This window comes from Macrotis lagotis, chromosome X, assembly GCF_037893015.1.
Source record: "Macrotis lagotis isolate mMagLag1 chromosome X, bilby.v1.9.chrom.fasta, whole genome shotgun sequence".
In the NCBI taxonomy this organism is placed as follows: Eukaryota; Metazoa; Chordata; class Mammalia; order Peramelemorphia; family Peramelidae; genus Macrotis; species Macrotis lagotis.
In genome coordinates this window covers 631,641,582-631,655,583 of record NC_133666.1, presented here as the reverse complement: position 1 = coordinate 631,655,583, position 14,002 = coordinate 631,641,582, and the positions used below count along the sequence as shown (strand labels likewise).

Below are 14,002 nucleotides of genomic sequence, written 5' to 3'. Positions count from 1 at the left end.
CACAAGTGTGCCTCAACCCTTTAATAACACTCTGGAGGAGGGAATTATCAATGTCCCTTCTTTGTTTTCAGGTTGTAGAGGAAGATGACCCCACCAGCTCCATGTATTCACCCTTCATTGGTCCAGAGAAGCTCCTGATGCTACATGCTCAGTCCAACTGGAATGGTTACTGCCTGTCCTACCTCTTAACAGACAGAGACTACAGTGGAATCCTTGGAATTGCCTTTAATGGCCAAGCTGGTAAGCTGAGTCAAAGGATTCTGGGGAGATGGGATGGTAAGGAGCTTGACTTAGATAAAACAAAATGCGATATAAAGAGGAAGTGGTAGATAAAGTGATTTAGTGGAAAGAGCATGGAGTTAGAAAAAGTAGATTTGAAACCAATTCCGCTATTTATTGCCTAGGTGACCTTGGGTTGATTACTTCCCATCTATGGACCTCTCTTCTTCCATCTATAAAACAAGGGGGTTTCTAGCACTCAGTCCTATGAAATTTGAATGGCTAGCCCTTGATACGACAAGTAATATGAAACTATTGAAGATTTCAATGCAATGAAATGAAAAAATCAGAGTTGAATCTTTTTTTTATTTTTTTTTATTTTTAGCAACTTTTTAATTTATTTTTTTAATCTCATTTTGTACAAATGTTTTTTTAACATTAATAAAATATTCTTCTTTACAAGTAAACAAAATACCCCTCCTCCTCCCCCATGAATATAGATAGACTTGTTTGGATGAAAAAAGTAAAGGGGAGAGGAAACAAATTAAAATAAAAAAAATAATAATAGTAATAATTGTAGGTATGGCCAGGTGGCGCAATGGACGAAGCAACAGCCCTTGAGCCACGAGCACCCAAGTCCACATCCAGCCTTGTAAACCCAACAATCACCCAGTCATGTGACATGCAAGCCACCCGATCCCCACTGCCCTGCAAAAACCAAAAAAAAAAGAAAGAAAAAAAGACCCAAAATAAAATAAAATAGTAATAATAGTAGGGGTGGCTGGGTGACAGAGCACTGGCCCTTGAGCCAGGAGCACCTGGGTCCAAATCCGGTCCCAGACACCCAAAGATCACCCCGCTATGTGGCCCCAGGCAGGCCATCCAGCCCTACTTGCCCTGCACCCTCCCCCAAATAATCATAACAAAAAATGTGCTTGAGTCTTTGTTCCAATACCAACAACTCTGTCATGGGTGGATCTCATTCTTTATGATAAGTCCATCACAAAAGTTATTTCCATATTTTTCCACCATTGCCATTGTTGATCGCAACTCCCTCCTTTCTTATTTCTCCACTACCATGTACTCTATTTTCTCTCTCCTTTCACTATGACTCTGCTGTAGGGTAGCTGAGTGGCGCAGCAGACAGATACCTGGTCCCGGGTCCAAGAAGCCCTGAGCCCCCATACCACCCCTTAGGCCCAGAATCCACCTGGCCCTGTGGTCCTGGGCAGGCCTTCCAATCCCAGCCCCTTGCAAGAAGTAAGAAAGAAAATGTGTTATATCTGGCCACTCTCCCCCCATGGTCCATCCTCTCCTCCTTTATTCACATCCCCACCCCTTCCCCCTGCTCCCCACTCCTTCTTACTCCAGATGTCTATACCCCATTGAGTATATTTGCTGTTTCCTCTCCTAGCCATCTCTGATGAGAGCAAAGTTTCCCTCATTCCCCCTTGCCTCCCCCCTTCCATATCATTGCAATAGCTCATTGTAATAAAAAAAATCTTATGTGAAATATCTTGGACTATTCCCCCTCTCCTTTTTCTTTCTCCCATTCCATTTCCCTTTTTTTTCTATTGACTCCATTTTTACACCATATTTTCTCTTCGAATTCAGCTTTCTCCTGTGCTTCAACTATAAAAGCTCTCTCTACCTGCTCTATTAACTGAGAAAGTTCATATGAGTATTATCAGTGTCATTTTTCTATGCAGGAATACATGCAGTTCATCCTCATTAAGTCCCTCATATTTCCCCCCTCTCCTCCAATCTCCATGCTTCACTTGAGTCCTGTATCTGAAGATCAGACCTTCTGTTCAGCTCTGGCCATTCCAAAAGGAACCTTTGAAATTCCCCTGGTTCATTGAAAGTCCATCTTTTTCCCTGGAAGAGGACATTCAGCCTTGCTGGGTAGTTCATTCTTGGCTGCATTCTAAGCTCTCTTGCTTTCCGGTATATTGTATTCCAAGCCCTACGAGCTTCCAATGTAGCTGCTGCTAAGTCCTGTGTGATACTGACTGCAGCTCCACGATATTTGAACTGTGTTCTTCTGGCTGCTTGTAATATTTTCTCTTTGACTTGGGAGTTCTGGAACTTGGCTATAATATTCCTGGGGGTTGGTTTTTTGGGATCTCTTTCTCGGGGGGATCGGTGGATTCTCTCCATTTCTATTTTGCCCTCTGCTTCTAGAATATCAGGGCAATTTTCCTGTAGTAATTCTTTGAAAATGATATCAAGGCTCTTTTCCTGATCATGACTTTCAGGTATTCCAATAATTTTTAAATTATCTTTCCTAAGTCTGTTTTCCATATCAGTTGTTTTTTCAATGAGATATTTCACATTTTCTTCTAATTTTACATTTTTTTGGTTTTGAAGTATTGATTCCTGATTTCTGTTAAATTCATCAATCTCCCTAAATTCTATTCTTTGTCTGAAGGATTTGTTCTCCTCAGAGAGTTTTCTTATCTCTTTTTCCATCTGGCCAATTTTGCTTTTTAAAGCATTCTTCTCCTCAATAACTTTTTGAACTGTTCTACCCATTTGACCTAAGCTGGTTTTTAGCATGCTATTTTCTTCAGCATTTTTTTGGATTTCCTTGACTAAGCTGCTGACTTCATTTTCATGTTTTTCCTGCATCTCTCTCTTTTCTTTTCCCAGTTTTTCTTCCAACTCCCTCATTTGATTTTCAAAGTCTTTTTTGAGCTCTATCATAGCCTGAGCCCAATTTCTGTTTTTCTTGGAGTCTTTAGATGCAGAAGCTTGTGCTTCCTCATCTTCAGACTAAGTATTTTGGTCCTTCTTGGGCTCATTTGCAAAATATTTCTCAATAGTCTTCTTTTTGTTTCTCTGCTTGCTCATTTTCCCAGCCTGGGCCTGGTTTGGGGTGTTTCTTGAGCTTTTGGGACACTCCCACAAGGGTCTCAGTGTGTGAGGTTCTGTCCTCCCTCCTGGTCTGTGAATGACCATAAGCGCCCCCCTCTGCCAAGGGGCTGATGTGGGGGGGGGGCTGCTGTTCTATGGGGGGGCCTAGACTGTGGTCAGGATCTGAATGTAGTCAGAGCCCCAGAGTCCTGTTTCAGGGGCAGAGGACAGAGCTCTGCCGTTTCTCTTCACTCCCCTCCCTCAGCTCAATGGGCTCATGTCCTGGGGGCTCCTGCTTACTGGCTCTGCCTGCTTCTGTTTCCTGGATCCGGGCTGGGGAAAGGGGATGCTGCTTGCTGTGTGCCCTGAGGGCTGGGCTCCACGTGCTCGCTCTGGCAGAGGTTCCCCGCTGTTCCCCCACTTTGTGCCCGGTGTTCCTTGGGGTGCAGCTCAGGAGACTTCCCCGCTGCTGTGAGCTGAGACCCCCAGCACCCTGGGGCTGCTTCCGGGAGGCTGAGGTTCTTTGGCTCTGGTGGGCCACCCCTCTGGCGGGCCGCCTCTCCGACCCCGGGGAGCAGAGCCTTTCTGCTCTTTTCCAGGTTACCTTGATTAGGAGAACTGCCTCACTGGGTCCCTTTGTAGGTTCTGTCTCTCGAAAGTTTAGTTAGAGTCCTTAGCTGATGAATTTTATCAGAGAGCTCCTAAGACTGGATCCCTTCTTGTTGCCATCTTGGCTCCGCACCCCCAGAGTTGAATCTTAGAAAGATGAATTTGATTGCCTACATAGTGTGGATCAGGGCAGAGAAAGTGAAAGGAGAAGGATTACCTGGGAGTAAATTCAAAGAATAGTGGTATAAACAGAAGACCCAAGTTCAAGTTCCATCTTTATCACTTCCTAACTGTGGGACTGTAGACAAATCAATTCATCCCTATGAACATTAGTTTCCCCATCTATAAGTTGAATAGGAATAGATGACATAGAAGGACCTTTCTTATTCTAACACTCAATAATTTGGGGGTTATGGTAATAGTTCAGATAAGATGTGATGAAGGCTTTGTGATGGCCAAAAGGTGGAAGCAGCAGAGTGAGATGCTGACCTGAATGTGGCAAGAAAAGGAAGCAGACAGAGAGGTTTTGAATATTACCTGTAAATTTCTTCTTGGTACCACAAAGGAAGACTCTAACCTGTTTCTGCTTCATTCTAGGGGACCTGGGTGGCATCTGCTCTAAGTACAGGAGTTTCCGAGGGACACAGAGGTCTTTAAACACCGGGCTGATCACAATTCAGAAGTACAGTCATTACCTCCCACCCCGCATCATCCACATCACACTGGCTCATGAGCTGGGCCACAGCCTAGGGGCCTATGTGAGTAGACTTTTATCTAAATCTCAAAGATCGGTTCTTCAGAAGCTTCCAATCTACCTTTTCCTTAAGAGGCTCTAAGTAGAGAAATGAGCAAAACCAAACAACAAACAAAACTTTGTTTAGCATGAAAACCTAGTTTCTGGGTGAGAAGCCAAAAGGATCAGGATCTAGTTCCATCTCTAGTTCCAACTTTAGCACTGAGTTGGTCAAGTCTCTCTCCTGAACTGGATCTCAATTTTACCTCAAGTAAGATGAAAAGGTCAAACTCAGGTGATTATTTCTAAGCTCCCTTCAATCTCTAAAATTCTAGGATTCTTGAATTTTCCCAGCATAACTCTTTTTTTTTTTTAGGTTTTTTTGGAAGGCAAATGGGGTTAAGTGGCTTGCCCAAGGCCACACAGATAGGTAATTATTAAGTGTTTGAGGCTAGATTTGAACTCAGGTACTCCTGACCCCAGGGCCGGTGCTTTATTCACTGCGCCACCTAGCCGCCCCCCGGGCATAACTCTTGGTATGAATAAGTATAGTTAGGGTTACGCTAGAATTAGTTCTAATCATCATCCATCCCCCTCTTTACAATCACAGTGTTGATGCTAGTTTAATAATATAGCCAATATTAATAGCCAATAATAGCCAATATTAATAATAGAGATTACAATGTTACACTTTAAAAATATTCTCTCATTTGAACCTCACAATAACCCTGGAAGGTAGATGTTAGTATTATTATTATCCTTATTTTACAGATGGGAAAATAGAAGCAAATAGATTCATTGGCTTGCCTAGGATCATACAGATCATAAGTATCTGAGGCTAAATTTGAATTCAGGCCTGGTGCTGGATCCACTGACCTTCTAACTACCTCAGTTCAAGAGAGATCTGGTTCCAAGAGAGTTTGTTTCCAATCTTTTCTCTGACACTTTATAACTATTTGACCTCTCTGTGCCTCAAATTTCTTTATCTATGAAAAAGAATTGTTGATCTCACATAGTTGTGAGGAAAAGATGTATATAAAACATGTTGGGAAAACTGAACCTCTTTAGAAACATTAGCTGTAGTTTTTATCATCCATCTTGCTACTATTCAAGTTCTCATTTCTCACGTGAACTATTGCAATAACATCCTAATTGGTTTTTCTACCTTCAGTTTCTCCTTCCATTCACTGACTTTCACAATTGCCAAAATAATTTTCCAAAGATCTGACCATGTCATTCCACTAGCTCAAAAATTTTTGTTTTTTGTTAAGCAAAGGAGGTTAAGTGACTTGCCCAAGGTCACATAGCTAGGTAATTATTAAGTTTCTGAGGCCTAATTTGAACTCAGGGCCTCCTGACTCCAGGGCTAGTACTCTATCCTGCACTACCCTGCTCATGAATTTTGAGTGCATCTCTACTGCCTCTGAGAAAAAAGTACAAAATGCTCACCTTAGCTAGTATTTAAACCACCCTCAAGTATCATAATTTGGCTATGACCTTCTTTTCCATCCTTCATTCATGGTAATCTTCTTCCTCACTCTCTATTTTGTAGCATCTTACTAGCTGCTCCCTAAACTCATTGTTCCATCTTTTATCTTCATGCATCTACACATCTAGTTGTTGAAGTGGGATTCTGATTCCAAATGAATTCATCCTCTGAGCTCTATCCGGCTTCACCATCACCAGAAGCCTTCAAGCAGAGATCAGATACTTATTTGGGAGATTGGCAAGGAGATTCAGGCGAGGTGCACTGGATAATACTGCACTTGGGGTCAGGTCAAAAAATACAAGTTCTTTTCCCATCACAGACACTTCCTAGCTCTGTGACCCTGAGCTTAACCTTTATACTTAATCTCTCTCAGTCTGTTTTTCATCTGTAAAATAAGTATCATAAAAGCACCTACCTTCTGGTATTATTGTGAGGATCAAATGAGATCATAATTATAAAGCATTTTGCAGCCAGATGGCACAACAGATGAAATGCTAGGTCTAAAGTCAGGAAAGCTCATCTTCATGAGTTCAAATCCTACCTCAGACATTTAGTAACTGTGTGACCCTGGGCAAGGCACTTCACCCAAAGAGGATTTTCTCATCTGTAAAATGGAGAAGGAAATGTTCCATTCTAACATCTTTGCCTCAGTTTCTCATCTGAAAAATGAGCTATAGATACACTTCCAGGATGGAGCCAAGATGGCAGTGCAAAGCTAACATGCTCCTGGAGTCTTTCCTTACAAAAGATAAATGAAGATCCCACCAAGAAAAAGAGAAGATTCGAAGAAGTTTTCAACTATAATCACTGAGGAAGGTCTTCTGCGAAGGTCTCTCTTTGAGGGAAAGGGGGAAGTAAAGTCCAGGAGGCAGGAGAGTGAAGGAAAGCCAGCAGGAGGCTTTTAGACACAGTACAATCCAGGTCCTGACAGCTTAATAATAAAAGGGGTCCTAGCAGCTAGATAACAAGCCAGCAGGGAGATCTCAACCCTAAACAAAGTCTGAACCCTGAAAACACCAGGGTAAAAGACAGGACTGGTTTGGGAACAATCCTCTGTTAAGTCAGAACCTGCAAATAAAGGAGGGAAAAAAAACAAAAAAACCTTTGCAAAGTCAAGGTCTGGCCTGCATAGGCAATATCTTGGCCAACAAAAAGCCAGGAATCAGACCCCAGCCCCAGCAAAAAAAAAAAGCTTGAATCTATACTCCATATACCCTGGGAACGAAAACTAAAACAGTAAAGTTGAACAGAACAGCTAAAAGAGCATTCTCTATAGAAAACTATTTTATAGACAAAGGCCTGGAGAAGAAGGCAGTGAAAAAATCACTCACAGGGAAGTATCAAAAAGCCTACAAATTGAACTCAAATACAAACAGTCATCAAAGAGCTTAAAAAAGAATTTAAAAACCAAAGAAGAAAGGAAAAAGAAATGAAAGTCATGCAGGAAAATTGCGAAAAGTTGACCAAAGAAATCAGCTCTGTTAAAAGTAGCTAATTGAAGAAAATAAAATCCTAAAAATTAGAATTGAACAATTAGAAACAAAAGAATCTACATGACTACAAGATTCCATCAAACAAAAAGGATGAAAAAATTGAGGAAAATGTGAAATACCTTCTAGGGAAAATGAATGACCTAGAAAATAGATCCAGGAGAGACAATCTATCTTTTGTATCAACAAAAGAACCTGGAAAGGGGTGGCTAGGTGGCACAGTGGATAAAGCACGGACCCTGGAGTCAGGAGTACCCGGGTTCAAATCCGGTCTCAGACACTTAATAATTACCTAGCTGTGTGGCCTTGGGCAAGCCACTTAACCCCATTTGCCTTGCATAAAAACAAAAAAAGAACCTGGAAAACATCATGCAGGAAATTATAAGGGAAAACTGCCCAAATCTACTAGAACAAGATAACAATATAATCATTGAAAAAATCCACAGAACCCCTCCAGAAAGAGACCCCAAGATAAAAACTCCAAGGGCTGTAACAGATTCCAGAACCCTCAAATAAAGGAGACAATATTTCAAACAGCAAAAAGAAAATAATTCAAATATAAAGGGAACACAATCAGACTAACACAGGACCTATCATCCTCAATATTAAAGAATCAGAAGAATTGGAATAACATATTTCAGAGAGCTAAGGACCTAGGATTACAACCCAGAATGTACTACCCTGCAAAATTCAGCATATACTCTCAGGGAAAAAGATGGATGTTCAATGAAATAGAGGACTTCCAGAATTTCCTGACACAAAGACCAGAACTGAACAGAGAATTCAATCACCATATATATGTGACTGAAGAGTTGCATAAAAAAGATAAATGAAAAGGGAACTGAAAAAACAAATCTGTTTTAAACAAATGTTGGTCGACTATCGAATTGTATACAATCCTGAAAGAGAAGATATAACACTTCTAACTCTTTAGAACTTTACTTCTCTAAGGATAATCAGAGGGTAGAATATAATTGAAGAGAATGAAACTAAACACGTATGCACCTAGTGATATAGCATCCAGATTCCAAGAGGAAAAGCTGAGTGAATTGCAAGGAGAAATAGGCAGCAAAACTTTAATAATGGGAGACCTCAATCTTCCTCTTTCAGAACTAGATAAATGTAACAACAAATAAAAAGAAGGAAATTAAGAAGGTGAATGGCATATTAGAAAACTTAGATATGATAGACCTCTGGAGAAAGCTTAATGGGGATAGAAAAGAATATACTTTTTTCTCAGCAGTACATGGCACCTTCATCAAATTGACCATATAATAGGGCACAAAAACCTAAAATCAAATGCAGAAAGTCAGAAATAAGAAATACACACGTCTTAGACCATGATGCAATAAAAATTACATGCAATAAAAGGTCAGGTAAAGATAAACCAAGAACTAACTGGAAATTAAATAACTTTATCTTAAATAATGGGTGGCTCAAACAGCAAATTATAGAAATAATCAATAATTATATCCAAAAAATAATAATAATATTATTAATAATTTATGGGATGCAGCCAAGGCAGTTTTGAGAGGATGCTATATCTCTAAATGCCTGTATGAATAAAATAGAGAAAAGGGAGATTGATGAATTGGGTATGCAGTTAAAAAAGCTAGAAAAAGACAAATTTAACATCTCCTATTAAATACCAAATTAGGAATTCTAAAAATCAAAGAGAGAGGGTAATAAAATGGAAAGCAGGAAAACCATTGATCTCATAAATAAAACTAAGAGTTGGTTTTATGAAAAAACCAATAAAATAGACAAACCTCTGGTTAATCTGATTTAAAAAAGAAAGAAAATAAACACATTACTAGTATCAACAATGAAAAGGGTAAACTAACCAACAATGAGGAAGAAATCAAAGAGGTAATTTGGAGCTACTTTGCCAAACTGTATATCAATAAATTGAACAACTTGAGTGAAATGGATGGATATTTATAAAAATACAAACTGCCCAGATTAACAGAAGAGGAAATAAATTAATTAAATAACCCCATTTTAGAAACAGAAATTGAAGAAACCATCAATAAACTCTCTAAGAAAAAGTCTCCAGGTCCAGATGGATTTATGAGTAAATTCTACCAAACATTTAAGGAACAATTAATTCCTATTTTACATAAACTATTTTAAAAAATAGGAGAGCAAGGATTTCTGCCAAATTTCTTTTATGAGGTCAACATGGTGCTAATACCTAAACCAGGAAGAATCAAAACAGACAAAATTATAGACCAATTTCCCTAATGACTATTGATGCAAAAATCTTAAATAAAATTTTGGCAATGAGACTGCAGCAAGTTATTACTAGGATAATACAGCATGATCAGGGTGAATTTATACCAAGCAGGCAGGGATGGTTCAACATTAGAATAATACTCAACATAGGGGCAGCTAGGTGGCATAGTGGATAAAGCACCAGCCCTGGAGTCAGGAGTACCTGGATTCAAATCCGGTCTCAGACACTTAATAATTACCTAGCTGTGTGGCCTTGGGCATGCCACTTAACCCTGTTTGCCTTGCAAAAAAAAAAAGATTAATACTCAGCATAAACATATCAAGAGTAAAACCAACAGAAATCATATGATTATCTCAATAACGAAAACGCCTTTGTAAAATACAATATCCATTCCTTTTAAAAATCCTAGAAAGTTTAGGAATAAATAGAATTTTCCTTAAAATAATAAATAATATCTATCTAAAACCATCAACAAATACTATATTTAATGGGAACAAACTCAAAGCATTTCCAGTAAATTCAAGGGTGAAACAAGGATGCCCATTATCACCATTACTATTCAATATAGTATTAGAAATGCTAGCAGTAGCAATAAGAGAAGAAAAAGAAATTGAAGGAATCAGAATTAGCAATGAGGAAGCAAAACTTTCATTCTTTGAAGATGATATGAAGGTATACCCAGAGAACCCAAGAAAATCATCTAAAAAACTCCTTGAAATAATTAACAAATTCAGCAAAGTAACAGGATATAAAATAAACCCACACAAATCATCAATATTTCTATATATGAACAACAAAGTTCAGAAACAAGAGATAAGAAGAGAAATTCCATTTAAAATAACTTTGGATGACATTAAATACTTGGAAATCTACTTCCCATGACAAACCCAGAAACTATATGAACACAATTATGAAGCTCTCCTCACCCAAATAAAGTCAGATCTAAATAATTGACAAAAATGTCAAATGCTGATGGATAGGTCGAGCTAATATAAAAAAATGACAATTCTACTCAAATGAAATTACTTATTCAGTGCCATACCAATCAAACTACCAAATAACTACTTTACCAAGCTAGAAAAAATAGTAACAAAATTCATTTGGAACAAAAAAAGGGCAAGAATAGCAAGGGAACTGATGAAAAAAAATGTAAAGGAAGGTGACCTACCTCTCTACCAGATCTAAAACTATACTATAAAGCAGCAGTCATTAAAACTGCTTGGTTAAGAAATAGAGTAATGGATAAGTGGATTAAGATAGGTTCAAAAGAAACTGCAGTAAATCACTACAACAATCTACTATTTGACAACCCCAAAGCCTTTGGGATAAGAGCTCACTATTTAACAAAAATTGTTGGGAAAACTGGAAAATAGTATGGCAAAAACTAGGCATAGATCCACATCTCACATCCTATACCAAAATAAGGTCAAAATTGGTACAAGATTTAGACATAAAGAGCAATACCAAAGATAAATTAATAGACTTTTCAAAAAACTATCTGATCTATGGAAAAGGGATAAATTTATGACCAAACAAGAATTAGAGCACATTATAAACTGCAAAATGAATGATTTTGACTATATTAAATAAAAAGGTTTTGCACTAATAAAATCAATGCTGCCAAAATTAGAAAGAAAAGCTGGGAAACAAACTTTACAACTAGGAATTCTGATAAAGGTTTCATTTCTAAAATCTATAGAGAATTGCATCAAATTTATAAGATCATAAGTCATTTACTCAATTGATAAATGGTTAAAGGACATAAACAGTTTTTGAATGAAGAAATTAAAGTTATATATAATCATATGAAAAAATTCTCCAAATCATTATTGACCAGAGAAATCTAAATTAAAACAACAATGAGGTATCATCTCACACTTATTAGATTAGCTCAGATGAGAAAAAGGAAAGATGATCAGTGTTGGAGAGCTTGTGGGAAGTTTGGGACATTGATGCATTGCTGATGGAATTGTAAATGAATCCAACCGTTCTGGAGAGCAATATGGAATTATGCCCAAAGAGCAATAAAATTGTTCATACCCTTTGACCCAGCAATTCCAATTGTAGGACTATATCCAGAAGAAATTGCAAAAAATGGGGAAAGTCCTACTTGTTCCAAAATATTCATAGCAGCTCTTTTTGTAGTGGCAAAGAAATGGAAATTGAGGGGATGCCCATCAATTGGGGAATGGGTAGACAAGTTATAGTACATAAATACTATGGAATATTATTATTCTATAAGAAATCATAAATGGTCAGACTCAAGAGAAGCATGGAATAACCTACAGGATCTGATGCTGAGCGAAAGGATTAGAGCCAAGACAAGAATGTACACATCAACAACATTATGAGATGAACAACCTTGATGGAAGCAACTCCTCTCGATAGTCCAGAGAACTAGGACAACTGACTGGTTATGGACTATATTATCCCCAATCAGAGGACAAAAAACCAGAACAAAACAAAACACACAGAAAAAAAAAAACAACCCTTCTGAATCTGATGAACATTTTATAAAAATTATCTCTTATGTATCTCTTTCCCTTAATCCTAATTCCTCATGCCAAAAATTACTAATTTGCAAATGTGTTTAACAAAATATGCAAAATGCTAACCTGTCTATTCCCTGCTGAGGGAGGGAGAGTGGGAAGGGAGGGTAGAGGAAAATTTTGTAACATGGAAATAGGCATGTACAAATGGATGAAAATAAATAAATAAATATTTTTTTTTTAAAAAAATGAGCTGGAGAAGGAAGTGACCCATTTTTGACCCATCTTTGCCAAGACAACCCAAAATGGGGGTCACAGAGAGGGACATGACTATAAAATGACTAAACAACAAAATGGGAAATTTTCTAAGGGCCCCTTCTTGTTTGGGGGTTTGAGAATTCAATAATGAACTGAAGAGGAGGGCGAGATCAGCATCACGCATTTACTCATTTCTGTGTGAAATGAAGAAGTTGGGGAAACTTCCATGGAGGAAGTAGGGTTGGAAAAGGGTCTTGAAGGAATGAGCAAGTAACTGCTGGTAATCTGGGGTTCAACTTTGGGGGTTTGCATAAGACTTTCTTCATTGGGGACTCAAGTTTTTTTAGATTACTGAGATGAATAGTGGGGAGGTCATTGTGAGGAATAACTAACCATGGCTATTATCATGATTCCCATTTTTATACAACATGCCTTTTTCATGGAGAACAAGTCTCTGAGGTAAAGTGGGCAAGGATTGCCCCTACCTTACAATCGAGAAAATAGACTTGGAAAGAGAGAGAAGAGGAATTCTCAGTGGGTGACCCCCATTGGCAGGGGCCATATTGAGGATTAGGAGAAAAAGGGGAATTGTTATTTTGATCTAAATGTGGAAATGTGTGTCACCATTTCAGCATGATGAGAGCCAGTGGTGTGCCCACTTCAGTATGGATACTGCTCATGGGAATTTCCTGATGTTTGCCCATGCCACCAATGGCGACCAGCCCAACAATGACAGGTTCTCTCCATGCAGTATAGCCTTCATTGGGAAGACCCTCCAAGCCAAGAAGGAGCAGTGCTTTGTGGGTGAGCAGAACAACTGCCCTGGAGCATCTTCTATAAGCAATCAGGGATTCAGGTAGGGCCTGGTGGAGTTAGGAAGCATCATCTCCCCCAGGGACACAAGGCTCTTAGTCTGAAGCCACTTATAAATGCCCTTTCAATCAGCCTTTATGTCTGAGAGGACCTGAGAAGACCCTGAGGTCAGTGAAAACCCAGCCTAGAAAGACTATCTGAGCCCTTCTGTTTTCTCCCAGCGTCTCTAAGGACCCCTACCCTTTACTAGTGGATTTTTTTTTTAGATTTTTCAAGGCAATGGGGTTAAGTGGCTTGCCCAAGGCCAGGTGGCTAGGTAATTAAGTGTCTGAGGTCAGATTTGAACCCAGATACTCCTGACTCCAAGGCCGGTGCTCTATTCACTGTGCCACCTAGCCACCCCTACTAGTGGATCTTGATTAGAGGTCAATTCTAATTCTTGTGAAATGAACTTAATGAATAGAGGCATAAAAATAGTGTAGCTAACATTTCTATAGAATTTTATATGTGAAACACTGTGCTAAAGATGTTATAATTTTTTATCTCATTTGATCCTCACAACTACTCTGGGAGGCTGGGGCTGTCATTATTCCCATTTTACACAGGAGGAAACTGAGGCAAACAGAAGTTCAGGGTCTTGCCCAGGATCACGAAGCTAAATATGTGTCTGAGACTAGATCTGAACTCAGGTCTTCCTAACTCCAAGCCCATTGCTCTATCCACTTTACCAGCTATGTCCTGATGGTACGGCAGGCATGGTCAAAACAGCAACCTCTCTGCTCTCTTCCCTCTTTCTCCACTTCCCACCCC

At 38.9% G+C, this 14,002-nt stretch overlaps 1 protein-coding gene across 1 annotated transcript in view; it reads left to right on the top strand.

Moving 5' to 3' along the window:
- LOC141500578 (disintegrin and metalloproteinase domain-containing protein 10-like) overlaps nt 1–14,002 on the top strand; it is a 78,865-nt gene that overhangs the window by 35,384 nt on the left and 29,479 nt on the right. The window contains 3 exon segments of the mRNA XM_074203883.1: nt 72–240; nt 4,282–4,442; nt 13,012–13,183. Of these exon segments, the coding sequence (XP_074059984.1) occupies nt 72–240; nt 4,282–4,442; nt 13,012–13,183 (502 nt within the window).